Below are 20,413 nucleotides of genomic sequence, written 5' to 3' on the forward strand. Positions count from 1 at the left end.
CAGCAGGTGGTGTCAACATTTATGTTGAAAAGCCAGATGCAGCCAGATGGAAAATTGCATCTTTAACCCCTGAGGTCATAATGACATGTCATCACTTCATTTGATCCCCCTGCTAAGTGAGCTTATCATCCACCCTGCTGTCACTTCTGTTACTACTTTCATTTCCATAATAAAATTAAATTTAATTTGTCTGGTTTGCATGCTTTTTTTTTTTTCTTTAGGTCAGAGCATTTACAAACCACTATGATACATATGGCAGCCTCTCCAAGGTGAAGTTATAACTGAATTTATATTAGAAATCTGAGCTTTTCTCCGTCTTTCACTCTTTACTTTGAGCAGAAGGAGGTGAGGGAGAGGAGAAGCAGCTTTGGGGAAACCTCTGGTTGTCAGATAACTACAGAGACCAGGGGAGTCTAGGTGTGGGTTTGATGCAAGATAACTTTTCCCTTCTGCCAGAGGGGAGTTACATGTCTGTGACCCCACAGGAGTTGTGTCCTTTATAGAAGTCAGCGTAGTTTACCCACTGACTCTTGCTGTGTTGAGGTTCCTTTGTGTAGCCTGATGTTTTTCTCCATGTCTTTGTATTTCCCTTTGTGCCAGTCTCTATTCACATTGCTTTTTGTTGCCCACTGTTGTACATACGTGCCTTCTGGTTGCTTGGCTGTGTGGTGCCTGCTGGCCATAACAGGAGTGGCTAGGTGGAAGGCTGAACGACTTCTATGAGTCCTTGTCCAGGCAGGCAGTTAAATGCATACTGTTCTGTGTCCCTACATAAGAGAACAATTGAGCCTGTGCTGATTTAAAATATTTTTACCTAACATTTAAATATATGTTTAGTTTTAAACATGTACCACTTTAATATCAGTAAACGTATATTTTCTATGTTCCTGAATTGGAGGTGAAGCTGTTAGTGTTCCTGGCAGTTTTCCAGGGGTTAGTACACTTACTTATGCACAGTTGTATAGTTGTATACTTCTCAAAGTTTTACAGGTATGAGGACTGAGGAGAATAAAGTGTTTGATCCCATGTAATTTGTATTATATTTTTCATTATCACTGTTTTTCTACTTTTTCACTTATCTCACATTTTAGTCATGATCCATTCTATTGCAAAAAATTATAAAATCATTATTTGTGTTGTGTATTGTAGTAGCTTCAACTTCACGCAGTGAAGGAGATCTGTATGTTAAGAAAGATGAGCTGTGTCCCCTGTGGAACTGTATCTGCAACTCAAATTGTCATACCAGTATATAGCATACATTAAAGTATGCATGCTCTGTAGTTGCACCTTCACGTATATGTGCTCTGCAACCTGAGATAAATGTGATCGTGCTAATTTTGGTGACTGTAGGTGTAATATGCCTGTTCAAGCACGGACTATTTGTGTTAGAGTAAAAACCAGGATTCCTGGCGGCATTGATGCAGTCTCTGTAGAAGCTGCAATCTGTATTGAAACTAACTAAATTAAAGCTCACTCAGAAACTCCTAAGCATGTTATATTTGCTTCTCTTGATTTGCAGGTGAGACACACCCTAAAAGATAGGCTAGTTTCATAGATCTCTCTTCCTTTTCATCTCTTTGTTACAATGGAAACCTAAGTCCTTGTTACAACATAATTACCTAGTCTGAAGACAGCAGGGAGTTGCTGCTTTATGTGTAGGGTGTGAAGTTCTCTAAATAACTGTAGGATTAATTACATTCACAGCATGTCATTGAGGTGATGAGATTGGCTGTGATTGTTCAGCCCTCCTTTTCTTTTCCCTAGGTTTTCTGAATTACTGTTTTAATCAATATAGTGTAATGTGGGCCCAAAGTGTTAAGGCTGGATGTTGCAAAGGCATTAAGGAGCCCAAGTCTTTCCAAAAAGAAGGAAAAAAAAAAAATCTGAGAGACTGAGGATTTTTACTGCCTGTGTCACATCAGATCTTAAGTGCACAAGGAAGTAAGCAAATCAACCGTCAGTGTCATAGGTTCAGTCCATTGCATTGGTTAAAGTTTGGTAGGGGGAGGATTTCTGTATGTTCATTCTGACCTCTTTCTTGGCTTTAACTGACTTTAAATATTTATTTTGCAAGTGAGCATCTAGTTATATTTGAAATAAAGAGTGGGTTTGAATGTGTAAGACAGCCTACTAGCATTTTTGCAAAGCATACATTTGATAATCGGAGTAGTGCTGATACTGACTTGCTGTTGTGCCCATTTAAACACACTGTACCAAACAATCTTCAAAAGCCTCTCTTCAGTTCATACAAGTGTTTGCATAGCTGTGTAGGTCTGTTACTAATTTACATGAAGTTCTCTCCTCTATAGAGCATCTTATTTCTTTCCCTTGTATCTTATTACATATACCAGCTCCCCATCTCTTATATTGTGCTTGCTTGTAGGGCAAAAAGCATTTGAGTACAGATCATGTATGACAACCTTTCTGAAAGAATTACCTTAAGTTTTTTCTAGATTTGGGAAAATATTTTGTAACATATAATATCTGTAAGCTTGTGTAGTCAAATGTTGTGATCTTTAGATGAATGTAAATAGAATTTTAACATACATTCCAACTGATCATCTGTCTGCAAACTTAGGAAATCTGACCCGGTTATTATTTGGGAAGATCTGGAAGACTTTGAAAAGTGTTTCAAAGTATGTAGAAACTATTTTGATTGTGCCCTTTCTGCAGCTGTTTCTTCTTGGCATTTTTGTTTTCTTAGTGGTTTAGGGCTTTGTAAAGCTCAAAATACTTGACGAGAGGAAAACCAGGCTTTTAAAAATCTTTTGGTCTTTGCTTTTTTGCTGCTTGTAGGGTTTATATTCATGAAGTCCTATTCATTCTGTGGCATTGCCATGTTCCTGGGAATGACTCAACTGTACCATCTGAAACTCAGGACTGTACTGCTAAAGGAGGTGTGAACAGAGTAACTCTTGTTGACTGTGCATCTCTACTATGAAAATACTAAGTTCAGGCAGGAGGATTCAGGACCAAAACTACGCTAAAAGGTTTTCCAATGGTGTACTGCTAACATGTTTATTAAATTTTCAATCTGTAATGGGGGAGGAGGAAATGTATTAACAGACAAGAAAAATTAATCAGTACTTTAAAGCCTTCTCAACTGGTAGAGGAATATGCTAATTTTCATCTGTTAACCTCTTGAATTCAGCAGCCGTGATTCAGAAGAACAAAGGCATAAACAGTACTATATTCTGGATGAAAATCCTGCTTTTTGGCTCTGTGGGATTAAACTGATTCATACAGCATGTTTAAAGCACTTCATACAGTTAGTACCTGGGGAAGAATACACCTCATAGTATTGTATTTTATATGCATTACAATTTCATGGTCAACTGTACTCTACTTCGGCTGTAGTTTAGGTTTTACTTTAATTGCTGCCCATGTTAACCTTATTTTAGTGAAGGCTGTGGTAATTTCAGGTTTGATTAAAAACTCCAGTATTCAAAGTAGGCGGTGCAGAGAAAAGCCAAATTGCTTTCACGTTGCTGTTTTGAAAGCAGCCTTGCCATTAGCATATACTTTTAGCATATGTTCTTATGTAGCCAGTTAACGTTATTTATTAGATAGTGTAACAACCCCATTACCACCATCACAAAATCCCTTCTTTTGATCTATCTTGTAGTTAGAGGATTATATTTTTCACTGTCCTTTTTTAATGGTCTTGATGCACTGAAGCCATTTAATTCCCTGCCCTCCACCCCCCTACAAAACAAAATAACTTGTTGCATTTTGGAGATCTTTAGTTGGAAGGCTATTCTTTCATTTACTGTTTTGGCTTAAGAGCCATACAGGTACAAGGTATAAACCAAAAAAATCTTGGTGCTGCTTTTGTGATTATACCTTTCCCATGAACACAGTAAGAAAGCTGTGTTTTATCTGGTTACGCAGGCTTCACCCTTATTGTCCTGTGATGACTTGCTATAGTAGCTCATGACTACAATCCCCAATTATTGTAATTCCTTCTTAGCAGGCTTTACAAGCTGGCATTACTACTGCTGGCAGCTAGTTCACCATGCAGCACTGTATTTGCTTGCTGCTTTGAGTAATCATGCTGCATTAGGTTTGCTTTTCATTCACTTCTTTGGTGGCCTGTAGTGCTGTATTAACTTTCAGATCTCCCAGCTGGTTTTCAAGCTTTTACCAATAATGGGAGTGGCCACTTCAAATAGTCTCTTTGCAGGCTCTTTGAGGTTCATTTTATGCATATTTCAGTTTACATACCACCAACCATAGCAGTTACTAATATATCAGTGTTCTAGGAAATACCGGATAATGAAAAAAAAAAAACCAACTGGGAAAAGACCGATAGTTTTTTGTTGCTTTATAAAGTTAAGACTATCCATTGTTTTCAGGGTTTTTGCCTAACTGCTGTCCAGTATCTTTAACAATCTAAGAAAACACAGGGTATGTCTTTTTAAATAAAAATTTCTGGTGACATTAAATGTTATTTATTTAAAGGTAGAAAACAAATTGCACAGACTGACCCAGATTGGCAACATGTGCTTATTTGAACAGCATGCATTTTAATACATTCAAGTATAAGATGGCACGTTCACAATAAAAGACTGTAGATCATAGTTATGGGTTGGAGAATGCAAGAAAGTTGAGGGCAGCAGCTCCAGAAAAATAGGTTGGGTCATGCTTGAGAAGAAGTTTGAACCTGAGCACTGTTTATCTCTGAGGAGGTAAGAGGGTGAGTACAATGTTCAGCTGAAGGAGCAGTGTTACCATTTAGGAGGAGGAAGTGGCATGACCTTAGAATACATTATTTGTGAGATTCAGTGCTAAAACACAGACTTATTCTAGTGTCTGTTCAAAAAGATGATGAAAAATGGAGAGAGTTAGGAGAAAAAAGGTTCCATGAGTGTACATGTCTGAATGACTTATGGCGAGAGACCAAAAAAACTCAGTTCATTGTTAGCAAAGTTAAAGGCTGATTTGGACTTTTCTGCAAGTATGATGAGACAGTAATTTTGTTTTTTAGCCATGATGTAGTATAACAAAAAATAATTACAAATAAAATCCATCTAGTTGAATAAGAAACAGGAAAAATTCAGACAGCAATTAAGTTTTCACATTTTCCTAGTGAGGAGTAATTATGAGTTGGCTCATAGTCCCTAGGTTGTTGGGTAATTCTGTACTTGTCTTATTTGTTTGCATCAAGATAGCACAGCTCAAAAAATACCTCGTGGTTCAAACAGTTGCTGTGGATCTGGTGCAGAAAGTATTTGAGATTCTGTGCAATTTATTATGCTACTGAAACAGCCTTTTCTAGACTTACAAGAGGAAATACTATCATTTTTCTTAGAACTTAGCTAAGGATTTACCAGTTCATCAAAGAGTACGTTGACTGTTTGTGCCTGAATTTAGTAGAGAACCCAGATTTATTTATTTTCATCCCAAGTCATCTGCTCTTAATCCTTAGATCACAGTTCTTTTTAAAAATAGTAAGTAATAATTTGCAAGCACATTATATACACGTTCTTCTCTTTTACTGTTTTGATGCATGTTTTTAATACAGTTTCTTTTTGCTTGCTGTGATCTTGAGCTGCCATGCCTCTCATTAAATGTTGCATCTTATTTAAGGCCTGAGCTGTCACTTCAGCTGTCTGTAAAGCGGTAGGTGCACACAGAGCACTTTGTAAATAACAATACCCAAGTAATGTAATATACTGACGTAAGAGGCTTAAAGCAAAACACTGTTTGCCCTGAAGGCTGAAAAATGTGACAGACAGGTGGATATAATACCAGAAATTCCCCTTCATATATGTTTTAGCAAGCCCTGTAAAACATGGATTTTTAACAAGGGATTTAATCTTTCCTCCCAGCTGCTAGCTGCAGTTTCCTTTGATGTTTTTCCTCTCCTTTTCCTCTGTTGTTTTTTTCTATTTATTCCATTGCTTTTCTATAGCTCATATTCCTTCAGGCTGTGTCTGAATGCACCTTGCTGTGGGTAGAGAAGGCAAAGAAGAAAGCCATTTTTTCCCCCCCTCAGGCTACTGCTTTGATTTTCCAAAGTTGTTGGGAGGCTGTTCCTCTCTGCCTACAGAAGGGTCAGCGATCTGTGTCATGTCTTTTCAGTCAGCACATCTCAGCTGACTCTCCTTCTGTTTTGAGTAGGGGAAGGATGAGCCTGTGTAGTTGTTGCCTAAGCAGGTGGAGTGTGCAGCTGTGATCAAAGTGGGAAGCTGATCTGCAGGCTGATAATGTCTTCCCGTTCTGTTTCCAACCTTTTGGTAGCTAGCTTGGTCTCCTCTACCTGCCTCTACCCCTTGCAGTGATTACCCCATAAATCTGAAGACAGAACAGGGGTAGAATGAGGGAGAAAAAATGTTGAATGAGATGATAATTTAGTCTGTGGTTTAAAGCCCACTCCCCACTATTCCCTGGGGACTTCTTCCTGTGAGAACTGCACAGAGTGGGCCACCTACATGACCCTGCATGCACAGAATCATAGAATCACAGAATCTTTGGATTGGAAGGGCCCTTTTAAGGTCACCTAGTCCAACCCCCCTGGGGTGAGCAGGGACATCTTCAACTAGATCAGGTTGCTCAGAGCCCCATCCAACCTTACCTGGAATGTTTCCAGGGATGGGGCATCTACCACCTCTCTATGCAACCTGTGCCGGTGTTTTCACCACCCTCATTGTCAAAAATTTCTTCCTTTGAGCTAGTCGAAATCTATCCTCTTCTAGTTTAAAACCATCATCCCTTGTCCTATCGCTACAGGCCGTGCTAAAAAGTCTGTCCCCAGCTTTCTTATAGGCCCCCTATAGGTACTGGCAGGCTGCAATAAAGTCTCCCCAGAGCCTTCTCTTCTCAAGGATGAATAACCCCAACTCTCTCAGCCTGTCCTCACATGAGAGGTGTTCCATCCCTCTGATCATTTTTGTGGCCTCCTCTGGACCCACTCCAACAGGCCCATGTCTCTCCTGTGCTGAGAGCTCCAGAGCTGGATGCAGCACTGCAGGTGGGGTCTCACCAGAGCAGAGGGGCAGAATCCCCTCCCTCGCCCTGCTGGCCATGCTGCTTTTGATGCGGCTCAGGATACAGTTGGCTTTCTGGGCTGCTAGTGCACGTTGCTGACTCATGTTCAGCTTTTCATCTACCAGTACCCCCAAGTCCTTCTTGGCAGGGCTGCTCTCAATCCCTTCATCTCCCAGCCTGTACTGATAGCAGGGGTTGCCCCGACCCAGGTGCAAGACCCTGCACTTGGCCTTGTGGAACCTCAGGAGGCTCACCCGGGCCCCTTCCTTGAGATTGTCCAGGTCCCTCCAGATGGCATCCCATCCCTAGGGTGTGTCAACTGCACTCAGCTTGGCGTTGTCTGCAAAGTTGCAGAGGGTGCATTGTTCCCACTATGTCAGTGATGAAGATAAAAAGTACTGGTCCCAATATGGACCCCTGAGGGACACCACTCATCACCGATCTCCATCTGGACATTAAGCCGTTGACCACTACCCTCGGGATGCAATCATCCAATGAATTCCTCAACCACCCAACAGTCCACCCAACAAATCCGTGTATCTCCAATGTAGAGAGAAGGATGTTGTGGGGGACTGTGTCAAAGACCTTACAGAAGTCGAGACAGACAACATCTGTAGCTCTTCCCTTATGCACTGATTTGGTCAATCCATTGTAGAAGGCCACTAGGTTGGTCTGGCGGGATTTGCCCTTGGTGAAGCCATGCTGACTATCTCGAATCCTCTCCCTGTCCTTCACATGCCTTAGCATAATTTCTAGGAGGATCTGTTCCATGATCTTCCCAAGCATGTGGCCTGCAAGTTTCCCTGTCATAGTCAGGAAGGCAAATCTGCAGCCAGTTCAGTGGGGTGTGATGGTATCCTTATTACTATTATTAATTATTATTCTTTATGAGAGGCATGATCATGCTCTAGAGCATCTGATACTAAGTGCCCTACAAACACAGCAGGGTGGTGGTGAGGGAGAAGATGGGAACAGGCTGTTCAGTTTAAGCCCTTGCAAAAATCTGCTTTCCTGCCAGCAATTTGAGAGATGTTCAGATTTGGTGTCTTTTTATGTTTAGATTGTGTGAATTGAGAGTGGACTGTGAGTGGGAAGGCTATAGGTGGTGTTTTCCCTTCTAGTGTTACAGGCGTCAGTCAGAAGCAACAGAGCAGTGTCAGAGTTAAAACTTTGATCGACCTCACTAGGACTTTCATGAATAAATTCCATTATAAAGGGGTAAGATCATGTTGGAGTAAAGTGTTTGTAATTGTGCCTTTAAGCATGTCCATTGTCATAAGGCCAAGTGCTGGGTCCTGCACTTGGGTCACAACAGCCCCATGTAACGCTACAGGCTTGGGGAGGAGTGTCTGGAGAGCTGCCCAGCAGAAAGGGACCTGGGGGTGCTGGTTGACAGCCGGCTGAACATGAGCCGGCAGTGTGCCCAGGTGGCCAAGAAGGCCAACAGCGTCCTGGCCTGTATCAGAAATAGTGTGGCCAGCAGGAGTAGGGAAGTGATAGTGCCCCTGTACTCGGCACTGGTGAGGCTGCACCTTGAATCCTGTGTTCAGTTTTGGGCTCCTCACTACAAGAAGGATGTTGAGGTGCTGGAGCGTGTCCAGAGAAGGGCAACGAAGCTGGTGAGGGGTGTGGAGCACAAATCTGATGAGGAGCGGCTGAGGGAACTGGGGTTGTTCAGTCTGGAGAAGAGGAGGCTGAGGGGAGACCTTATCGCTCTCTACAACTACCTGAAAGGGAGTTGTGGTGAGGTGGGTGTTGGTCTCTTCTCCCATGTAACTAGCGATAGGACGAGAGGAAATGGCCTCAAGTTGCACCAAGGGAGGTTTAGATTAGATATTGGGAAAAATTTCTTCACCGGGAGAGTGGTCAAGCATTGGGACAGGCTGCCTAGGGAGATGGTGGAGTCACCATCCCTGGAAGTGTTCAAAAAACGTGTGGATGTGGCACTTCGGGACATAGTTTAGTGGGCATGGTGGTGTTGGGTTGATGGTTGGACTTGATGATCTTAAAGGTCTTTTCCAGCCTCAATGAATCGGTGATTCTGCGTCTGTTGCTCTTGTTATTTTTGTAACACATGACTTCACTAGCATTACCCTGACAGTAAAATTCACATCTTCTGCACTGCTTTCTATGAATACCTTTCATTCCCATATTGTAATACAAATTGTGTCATTTACAGTGTTAGGAGTGCTATCTCCTAGCTCACCAGTGGTGATGGTGAAGAACAAGTTCTAGGTAATGGCAGTTAAGAAATTTGAGGGAGATGGGGCTAATGTAGAACAATTGTTAGCATTCCATTTCTGTAATGCAGCCAATACTTACTATCACATTATAAAATTTGTTCCTTTCTCTGTGTCTGTTTTGTGGTGAGTTATCTATTCATCTTTCATTATTTGTATTTATCATAATATAACTTTGGAAACTATGCTGTTGTTTGGACTGACTGCAACTTACTGAAGCTGTTTTGGCAACACTGAGCTGCTTCTAAGCTCAGTTAAAGTATTCTTAAAACATACATACTGTTCAGTTTCTTTTTATAGTCCAATATTAATTCTGTTTTCTCTTCTGAATATTTTCATAGTATCATCTACATAAGTAAGCTGTACTTGATTTCTTTCATAATCCATGATATGTTTGGTTTCAACTTATCAAAAAGACCGAGTAATGAAAGTAAGATGTTATATTGGAAAGCTTCATCTTTTTTTAAAATATTTATAAATGTGAAGTTCAGCTCATGCAGTATTTAGATTCATTATGAAAGCAGCAATGTAGAATTTCAGAATAAATATGGAGGGAAAGTCACTTGAAATACTCAAACTTATTAACATAAAAGAAGTCACTTAAATTGAAATGGTGGGGCTGTGTTTTATATTTGATTTATGGTTAACAAACTGTAATACTTTAAGCTATGTAGATAGCAGTTCATGTTTACAAGACTGCAAGTTGGATTGTAGTGTAAGTATATCACTCTTAGCTTCAGAATTCATGTAATGCCCTTTGAAAGCCAGAATTTCAAGACAAAAGCATTTTATGTTCCCCATAAACCCCTTGGATTCTTCCACATCAGCCATTGTTTTATGGTTCAGGACTGCTTTCTGTCACCTGTAGAAAAGTGGTGGGTTTCTCGTGTCAAAAGTAGTCTCTTGGTGCTGGATTTCTGCTCTTCTAATCCTGTCAGTTTAAAATGGTGGCATCTTGCTTAAAGGGAGATGTATTTTCCAGAATTCTTTCTTAACCTTCTGCTGCCATTTTTATGGTGTGATTTTCCTATATTTAAGATAAAGATTTGGTGTGCAGTGAACGTTTTTGCAGTCTCCACTTTGTCTGCAGAGGAAGGAGGGAAAAAAGTTTCTATAAACTTCCTACAAACCCAAGCTTTGTGCCTTAATCTCTTCACCACATCCTTTGGTGCCTCCACCAGGCAAGATGCAGCATATGCGGTAGCTGGTCTTAGTACTATCGACTGGTTGGTATGTGCTTGCCATGGCCTCCTACCAAGCCAATACACGATAGCTGTGTTCTAACATCCTTTTCTCATGAGGGCCGTTATTTTGGATCTACCTGTGCTATTTTCATTAAATATGTAGGAATTTAAAGGTCTCTCTTAACTTCTAGTTGCTCTTAAATTTGATTGAAGTTGCCTGGTGTTTCCAAGAGTTGTTGGAAAGGAAATAATTAACATTAAGTATAGTCACGGGCAGTGTAACTGTGCAAACATAAGTTATTTAGGCTAAAATGCAGAATCCATCCTCTTGAGAAATGGAAAGAATGAATTCTTACCTGCAGCTGCATAAAATATCTTGAGTAGACTGAGCATATTTTGTTTTAGCAACTAGCTTTTCGTAAGGAAGTGTAGAAATGAAGCAGTCTTTAGTGATGTGTTGTGGAGATGGTTTGTTTCTTTCCTATGAAGACAGGGTTAATCTAGTACTAAATCATGTGAACAAATGTTGCATTATTTCTGTTGTGTTTGGAGTCATCTGTCTTTCTTTTGCTGCAGGTAATGTAGAAGATTACTTAAAGTTTAGGTCAATTTTTACCTGAATCCTGAAGAAAATGGTCCTTTCTCTCCTTCACTAACACATTAAATTCTTCCATATGCATTGATCAGAGCTAATGAGATTTTAATGGAGTTATTTATTGGTTCTGCCTCTTACTATAAAAAAGTATAATAAAGTAAGCAAATGAAACTGTTGAATGGTGCTATTTGTGTTTATGTCACTGGCTGTTAATTGTACTACCTATTCTGTGATTCTTTCAGATCTCATAAGCCAGGTAGGGTTATGATGATATATTCATAATCATATATGATTAGCTTTATCTCTAGCTAATAAAGGCTGGAAAGCATGATTTTAGTAAACGTTGCATCTTTCAGTTTAACTGATACCATATAGAATGTTGTGGACAGAGGTGCCATTTTTGAAGAAGAGATGTAAAATAGGTTTTAGACTTTACTGTTGATTGTGAACCTATGGTACTTTCTGTGCATGAGGACAGAATAAAAGAATATTATCTGTGTTCTTCTGAATGAGTGCCTTTTGTTTCCGTGGAAGGGTCACCCTTTGGTTCAGCTGCTGTGTGTATTTTCTTCTCTGCTTCATGCCTCAAACTTCAGGGTAGTATTGTTATGCTTTAACTTTTAGCCATGTTTCACTCTAGAGGATGGTTATGTACCCAGAGGTGGATGAAATATAATCTGTGTGTAGTTTCCCCAAGCATGTGGGGAATTAGGGTTAAGGGGTTTGTAAGGTACTTTGCAACAAAAACAAGTGTAAAGTTAGGTTCACTGTTATAGTCTGTAATACAGCAGTGTGTGTACAGATAGGCAAAGTGGTTGTCACCATCTCTTAAAAGTTACAAAGACTATGGGCTTTCTGCTATGAATTTCTTTCAAAACTTGATTTGGAGTATTTTTGTTCACTGATTCTGAGCTTGCTTTTTCAAAACAATTTCACTATGATTTGAGTTCATTGAATAGTATACAACTTGAAGCGCTCATTAGCATTCACCTTGAAAGTGAAATAAAAAATGATGAAATGTGGCATCTCATATAAAACACATGCTAAAAGGTGTAACTGAGTCTTAGCCTCTTATCTCCAGGCAGATTCTGAGGCTCATGTTCTTTTGTAAACCATGACTTTTTAAAGAGTAGTTTCAGCAAATGGATGGTGTGTTTAGTGTGATGAGTTTCTTATTATTGCACCTAAGTGTCCATTTGTAAGCGTTCTTTTCCTGAACTGGAAGATTTTTTTTTTTATCTAATCTCATTGTTCACCTCTTTTATGCTTTTCTGTGCATGTTGACTTTAGATGTTTCTACATTAATGAAGTCTGCTTTTGCATTCAGCGCCATCGTCGTTATTGATTCTACGTTTTACCAGTTGGGGTTGATCAAACCTAGGGTCTTTCATGTCTTGAATATTTTATTAAAATCAAATTGCCTTTCAATTCTGTATCATAAGAATTAAATTTTTTTTTTTTCTTTCTAGCTGTTTGAAATTGTATGTCAAGTGTGGAGGGTTGTTTGACTTTGTTAGTTGCTTTTCTGAAGGAAGCATGCTACTGTTGGTCTAAAGCCCCAAAGTTTAAGTTACTCAAGAGTATGTGTGTGTCTCCCCTCCCTTTATCCTCTACCCCTGGGTGTCAGAATATGCTGTTCCAGTAACTTACGGTGTTGCCTAACAGGATGAGCTCAATTGTCTGCTTCAAGAGACTTTGCCCAAAAGTCGCCACTTTGGTTGCTCAGGCAGCTGTGCCAGACTAGATGGAAGCTGACATCTGAATTTTAAATTGAAGAACACTTTATTTCCTTCTCAAGTATATATAAGAATAGTTAGATGCTTTGTCAGCTGTGTCATTCTTGTATGAGCTTACTTTCTTATCTTTTGATACCATGTTTGGCTGTAACTTGTTGAATCTTTTGCTACAAGGGAGCTTAAGCAGTAAACTTACTGCCGTAGGGGTATTAATTTTCATCAAGATCATGACAAGAGTTCCTGTAGGAAGTTAATACTGGCATTATCGAGGGACTGAATGTTGAACAATGTCTCTTCATGCCCCTTGTGTCTGGACTGATAAGGCTTGGGCTGGAAGACAGTGATGGATGGAATCTAGCAAGATTCTCTTGCTCTGGGCAGGGGAAAAATAAGATGATCTGAAGGGTCTGGAGAGTCTGGCCCTTTTGCAGGTGCCCTTTTGTTCACCAGTGACGGTCCATGCAGAAGCATCAGTTACGTCCTATTGCAGCCTGTTCTCAACTAGTCTTGTGGCAAGGCAGAAGATTTCATTATCCCTTGTAGTTTAACTGACATGTCAATGTCCTGCAGAGACTAAATTTACCCATACTCTCTATCTGAACTGCTGAGGCTCTACTTTGGGATAATATCTGTTGATGTCTGAGATGATATTAGTTCTAGAATTGTCTTAATACTTACAATGCCTCTGGCTAAAAGAATAATAGTGGGAAATTGTAAGCAATGCTGCCAGGTGTGTGATTTGGAACACATTTAAAGTGGTTATACTCTTGGCTGGTTGTATTGCATGTTATCTTACTTGTTTTATCTAAGAAAGAGGGTGTCTGTGAAACTTTCTCTCATAAGTCTGAGTTTGCCAGGCCTTGTTGAGGAAGGTAGTTTAAATATAGGCTGATGCTTTCTCCTTAAACTTGTAGCTTGTCATATAGTAAATGGATACAATTAAGGCTGTTAGGAATACCTTGTGATCCAGCAGACAGCAAGCCTTTTGCTTAATGCAACAGCTTTACTATTAGATGGATCCTGTGTGTCCAGAGCTCCTGTTGAGTGGAGATAAGTTAAGTAACTGCCCTTTTTATATTTGTCAGCCCTGCTGACTGGCACAGCATGCTGCTAGTTTGTATTTGAATGTATTTCAAGAAGTTGTAGGTCTACCGGGGTATGGCTGCTTGGCAATGAGACAGGCTCATTTTCATATTTGGTGGAACCTACGACACTGCGAAGGCACGTCTGCACTTGAAGTATCTACTGTTTCTTTGATACTTGTTTATCTTGCCTGTAAGGCTTAAAGATAATTAAAGTGTTTTACATTTAAAATAGGGCTTGTCAGCCCTGTACAGCCAAGTTAGAGCATTGCTAGCATGGAGGACTCATTCCCATTGTAATGCGGTGAATAGGCCCTAACCACATAATATAACAAGACTTTAGTTGGTTCCAAGATTAGTTAGGTTCCAGCTTGGTTCCAAGACCAGTTAGGTCACATTCAAACACCAGACTGGTAACTAAAGCTGTTGTCAATGTTTTTGATGTACAGGTTCCCATGCTTTTTGTTGCTTTTGTGTTTCATGTAGGATGGAAAGGCCTGGCCCATTAAGACTTTTTCTGTAAACCTCTTCCTTTTGTTAGTGCTATTTCTGACTGATGGACATTTTCTATAAAGCATAATTCCTTATTTTTATTTCCACATTTGGGAAAAATTAGAGGTTTTTATGGCTGGATGTATCCCACAACTCCCACGTTTATTTTTTAGTTTATGTGTCTAGGTTGTCTTTTGCCTTTCCTTCCAGCTTATGTTAAATCTTCCTTGGAAACAATCAAATCCCTAAGGTATGTCTTCTATGAGACATTTTTCTAGTAGCTCTGTGTTCTGGAGATAACGGCTATCTTGATTCATCAGATCCTAAGGCCCTCTTTGCTCTTTGGAGCAGAAGGTGGAACCAGAGCTTGTAGGAGCATTAGCCTTTTAACTGGAGAAGTTGTGTCCTGCTTCCCTCCCACCACAGTTGGTCCCCATCACCGTCACTTCTTTTCGTGCTGCTACCGGTGGGCTTTGCAGTAAACCTGTAATGATTTCACCTTCCTGTTGCCATAATGCTCTTTTTTTTTTTTTTTCCCCTTATTTTATCCATCTCTCTATATTTGCTAAATCTCCTTTGATTCTTTGTTCTTTTCACCCCAGATTTACTCTTTTATAATCTGAGATCTGTGGAACAAGATTTTTTTTCTTCTAGCACATGGAGAAACTCTCCAGCTGCCTAGACAAGGATTATAGTAGTTCTGTCTTGAAATTTTAATTCCAGTCTACACGGACAAGACCCGAGATGCCTCTGTTGTTATCTGTTCCTCAAAGCTATACATTAAACAAAACATGCATCTGATCAGTTTAACCTGTAATTAAACATTTTCCTTAAGCAACTGACATCTTGATAACTAATAATTATCATGTGTAGCACCTTTTAAAGCCTATTATGCATGTTTATGTAAGAACACTATTACCATAATAATAAGATATCATTACCACAAATGTGCATACTGAATGAGCATGTCTTAATCATGTGATTCCATTAATCATACTTGAAAAATTAAAGTATTTACACTACTCAAAAAATTTTGGAAATAGCAGGACCTGTTTACTGCGAGTCTCTAATGCATAATACCTTGTTTCTGGTGTCTCATTTTTGTTTCCGGAATTGTTGCTTATCTTTCAGCTAGGGAAATCATTAGCTCAGAGACCCACAGCCTCCCGTTGAAAGAATTTCCATGCTCTGATTTTTATGCTGTTTGCCTTGTTTTTTGTCCAGGGAGTGCTGCCACCTTTTCTTAAGGCTGATGTGAAATGTACTCCTGAAACTCAGTTCTCCTTGAAATTAGATAATTGCCTTAAACAAGATGGACTGATAGCTAATTGTAGTTCTGTTAGTCCCTTGTGCAGGAGGAGGTGGTAAAAAAAAAAAGCTGTTCAACTGCTCTTTTTTTCTTTTCATGGAAAGAAGATTGGAAAGTTGGAGAGTGGGGTTTTCTGCTTTTATGTATAAATTTGTCAAGAGCATGACAGTTTGAGTTTATGTTTCTTATATTGAAATGTTGAGCTCTGTAAATGATCAATGGTTTCACTAAATGTGAAACTTGAAGCCACAGCTGGTTTATGAAATCAGTTATTGTCATTATTTTGTAGTGTATCTTGATCACTTGGAAGGAATTAACCCAAGGTTTTCAGACTAAGAATACCTTTTGCAGCTTTACAGTTGTCCAGTTGGACAGATGTTTGTCTCTAGCTATCAGGCACCAGCCTTTTCATTCATTCTCTCTGAACTTGTTGATGAAAATGCATTTGTGTATAGAGTGATCAAAGCCTTGCTGCTTTAGGGAGGCCACTTTTTCATCTGTCAGTAGGACCACATCGAAGTTAGTAACATAATGCGTGTAGAGGCTAATATTTGAGTATATCACCGTGTATTTTCTTCCTTAACACTTGTCATACTAAGTAATCTGGAGCAGAGTGAAGTTTATTTATTAATGTCAAAAAGTCCATGATGTCATACATCACCTTAATACTTTATTTGGTTACGTGACATGTTTCTAAATCTGATGTGTTAACTGCATTATAAGAGAATAGTAAAAGAGGAGGAGAGGATTTTAAGGGAGTGATTTCAAGGACTGGGAGTATCTAGCAGGAAAAATACGCATGAAAAATTAAAAGAGCAGAAATAGGGAAAAGCAAAAAAATACATATAGAATTGAGGAAACAATGTGACAGACATGATAGATAGAAGAGATGTGAGGACAAACAGGACTTTCAAATTTGATTTTCTATCTATAATGGCAGTAGTAAAACAGGTAGGTGAGACTGAGGTAGCTGGAGCTGAGGATATATCACCAGAGGAAATTGTACCTACAGTTAGTTGCTCATGCCTGTCAGTGAAATTAAAAGGAACTACATATAAAATGGGTACAAAACAGCATTCTGTGTCAGGAGTCACGTTTAGCTTTTGGAGCTCCTTGTATTCTTGCAGACAGCCAGGCAATAGGACAGGAAAAAGGATCATACTTTCACGTTAGTAACAACTCCCACAGTGGAAGGGGGCATATGCACACCCATACACATACCTATAGTTAGAAGGAAGGAAAGAGACAGTTTCAAAAGCAAACTGTTTTCTGAAAGTGATATAAACTCTTGTGACTCAGGGTATAAACCAGCTTCTCACCGATGTGTTCAGGAAGCAGATTTCCCTGCAAGCCAGTTATTCCCTTAGAACCAATCTGCAGGACTTCATGAACCTTTCTGTGTATCACTTGGCTTTTTTCTTTCTTTTTACCTATGAAGCAGGGAGAATGCTTTCTTTGTTCCCAATTAGGTTGGCAATTTCTCAAATCCTCCATAACTTTTTAAGAAAAATCCAAATTCTTGACAAAAATAAAATGGAAATATATCACCAAAAAGAAAAAATTAGAATAGTGTTAAGTAAGCAGCTTTTTAAACTTTGGTGTGTTTATACTGGAGGCTGCTAGGATAATGTTATGACTTAATTCTTAGCTTTAGATTTAAAAAATCCTAGACATAGAAATTGTTCTCTGCTTCAGTTACTTCTGGGAAGAAACTGTTCTCTGCTTCAGTTACTTCTGGGAAACACTTATTTCTTAGTATTCTAGTCTACGGGTTAAACTAAGGAAGTTTAGTATGTTTTATTCCAAGTTCAGTTTTTAAATGTTGCACTGTCTCTGTAAACATGTAAGAAGCTGCACTGAATATCCCTTCCCCCACTTTTAAATACAATTCCTTTAGGAGAAAAAAAAATGGAAGCGTCTATGTTATACTGAGTAATTATGCCCCCTGGGAAATAGAATATAAAGATCTTTAAAATCATTCAGCTGAGAGAACAAGCACTTTAACTTTTGCCTCGCAGGAGTCATGTATTACATTATCAGCTGCTTGCTCCAGTGTCAGTGTGTCATGCCTTGCAGGTTAGCAGGTTTGGCAGAGGAAATGAAACCCAGTCAGTTACTGCAGGATTTATAGTAGACCTGCTGTTGCAGGAAGTGGTGAAAAGTTGATTGATAGTCTGAGGCAAAACTCTACAACAAAAAACAGGATGTATGTTTGTTATTTTATACCCGTTTTTCCCCTCTGCCCCCCACCCTCCATTTCAAGGCACTCTCTTACTTTTTGTTCTCTCTATTTATAAATCCACTTTTCTGCTAAAGCGTGCGCTGACTTCAGAATACTTGAGGAAATGGATATGGCTGTACCAAAGATTTGAAGCTGGCGTAGCGTGCCGGCTTTATTAGAGGCATTTATCTAAATGGTCCTGATATTTCTGTTTAATTATATTTCAGCTGAGCTGGAAGTGAAAGGTAAAGCATATCTACAGACAGAGCATCGAAGACCTCCTGCTATCATGGGTGCACGAAACTGGCAGTGCAAGGAGGAGAATATATCACTGAGATGGACCTGATTAGCTATATTCTGTTGGTTCATCTGCATTTAACAGACATATCTGAAAGGGTAGCAAAACAAAATTATTTTGCTGCATATAAACTTAATCCAGCAAGCCACATACTGCAGAGTTCACTGCTAAAGACAGCAATCCTGAAAAGGTTTATTCTGAAATCCGTTTTCCCTTACTATGCACTGCTGAAACACCAAAGCAGCAGTATCTTTTCTGAAAGTGTCACTGAAGACTTTCAGTGGGATGCTGTCAAGCCTTGTTGGAAAAGTTACCCCAAATAATAGTAATTATTAATACTTTTTGATTTTTTTTTTTCCCCTGTAGCATCTGCTTTTATAATCATAATTGAAGAAAGTTGTTTGCAAACCAAGTGAATAGTAGACATGCTTAAGATTTGTGTTCTCATTACCAAATGGGAAAGTTCTGTTTGTAAAGTTAAATAATATATCTTGTTCTTTGTTAAAGGTCAAAAAAGTTGGCTGCACTCTCTGAATCCTTGCAGAAAACCACACTCACGAAGTCCCACATAGGATTTGAACTAGAAGAGCTGGAAGCAGCAGCAGTGCTGGTACAAGAGGAAGAGAGCATGTTAAAAGCTGCTGGCACAGTTTCCAAGCAACAGCTGCCTTCCTCTGAGTTGGAGACAAGTGACTCTGAAGAATCAAGCAGTACTTCATCATCGGAGACAGAAGGCTCTGATTCAGATGAGCGAGAGTCCTCAACCAGTGAAGATGGGAAAATAAATTCTTTACAAGGCACGCTTCAAGAGGAGAGGACAGCTCCACTTATTGACTGTAATGGATTACGGCAGGGCACAAACACTTCGACATTTGAGGTTAGTGATGAAGAATCAAAGGGTTCTTTGCAATCTACATCTGTTCCTGGAAAATTGATAGAAGAATTAGAAAAGCAAATGCATACTGCGATTAGACTTTCAGAACAGCCTGAAGGATTGGCTACTGCAAGCTGCATTTTACAGGAACAAGAAGAAAACTGTGCACCTGAACCTGACAGACTTTCAAAAGATACTACTGGGAAGGGAAATTTCTTGGAGGTGTCTTCAAGGAGAAACCCATTGCTTTTTCTTTGCAGCACAAATGAAGATGAAGACTAAAGCACCATCTCGGAACCCGGTGTGACCCACTAGCAACACAGCTTATTGCTATAATGAGGTGTTCCCAAGGCTATTCTGAGCTGCAGAAAGAAGTTGGTATTTTTCTTCTTTGTGTTGACAGTTTTGAGGACAAGACGGCTTTGAAAAGAATTGATATGACTGTATGATAGATACCCTCATAGTCAGATTTTTTATTTTTCTTCTCTGATTCAACAGTCTCAGATTTGGTCTCTACATGTGGGAATGTGTAATTTCAGTAAACTTCTAGAAACAGTTTCCGTTAAGCTTATTTGGTAGTAGAATGATGTCCTAATCAAATACAACTGAAATGACTTGTAGTATCGTTTTAGTTACATTTAGCTGTTGGCATTTACTTGACAAATGTCCTCATTAAGTTTATATAAACTTGTTTATGACATTTTGCTGCATTTTTTTAAATTTTATAATGTTTTATAGCTAACCACTTCAGAAATAATAGTTATAACTTTAAAGTCTAAATAGTGCTGACAAATTATTTTTAAATTTATGAATATTTTCTATTTTTGTTCAAAATAAAGGAAATGTCTTTCTCATCAACTCATTTGCTCCTTTTTGTCATTATGACGTTGAAATAATCCAGTCAGTCAAATATTTTGTGCTAATTTCTGTTTACAGAAGTTCTTGAAATCAAGTGGCTACTGCAAATTATATGCTGCTATTCAGTCTCTACAAAAGCATTTGGGAGGGAGGCAGGATGGGACATGGACCACCAGGTTTGGTTCAGCAGTCTGACAAAACAAGAGCACCTGATTCATGCCTCTGGAGGAGCAAGCCGTGATTACTTTTCAACCTCTTTAAGGATGTCTAAAAAGCCTAAGCTTAAAGACTTACTCTTCACCAATGCTACACCCTGCTGGAAAGCAGCAGGCTAGCTCTGTTCCTGTGCTGAGTCCTGTTCAGCAAGAACTGCAACCCTGATCTGCCAATATTTTTTATGTTCTTAAATACCTACCGGTCACTTAATCAGTCCCTCTGTTCTGTTCCCCAGGGGAGGAACCTTTCCCATCTTGCATGTCAGTGAGCATTTACTCTTCTAAATGCCAGCAATAAAATCTACACTGCAGCTGCAAT

General features: G+C 39.3%; 1 protein-coding gene across 1 annotated transcript in view; it reads left to right on the plus strand.

Annotated features, from left to right (window-relative positions):
- SHQ1 (SHQ1, H/ACA ribonucleoprotein assembly factor) overlaps window positions 1–19,303 on the plus strand; it is a gene marked incomplete at both ends in the record, with an annotated part of 51,449 nt that extends 32,146 nt beyond the window's left edge. Inside the window, one exon of the mRNA XM_082004395.1 lies at window positions 18,655–19,303. Coding sequence (XP_081860521.1) covers window positions 18,655–19,303 — 649 coding nt within the window. The remainder of the gene's footprint in view (window positions 1–18,654) is intronic.
- Between the last annotated feature and the right edge of the window lie 1,110 nt (window positions 19,304–20,413).

Source organism: Phaethon aethereus (assembly GCF_964289735.1).
Source record: "Phaethon aethereus genome assembly, chromosome: 11".
Lineage (NCBI taxonomy): Eukaryota > Metazoa > Chordata > Aves > Phaethontiformes > Phaethontidae > Phaethon > Phaethon aethereus.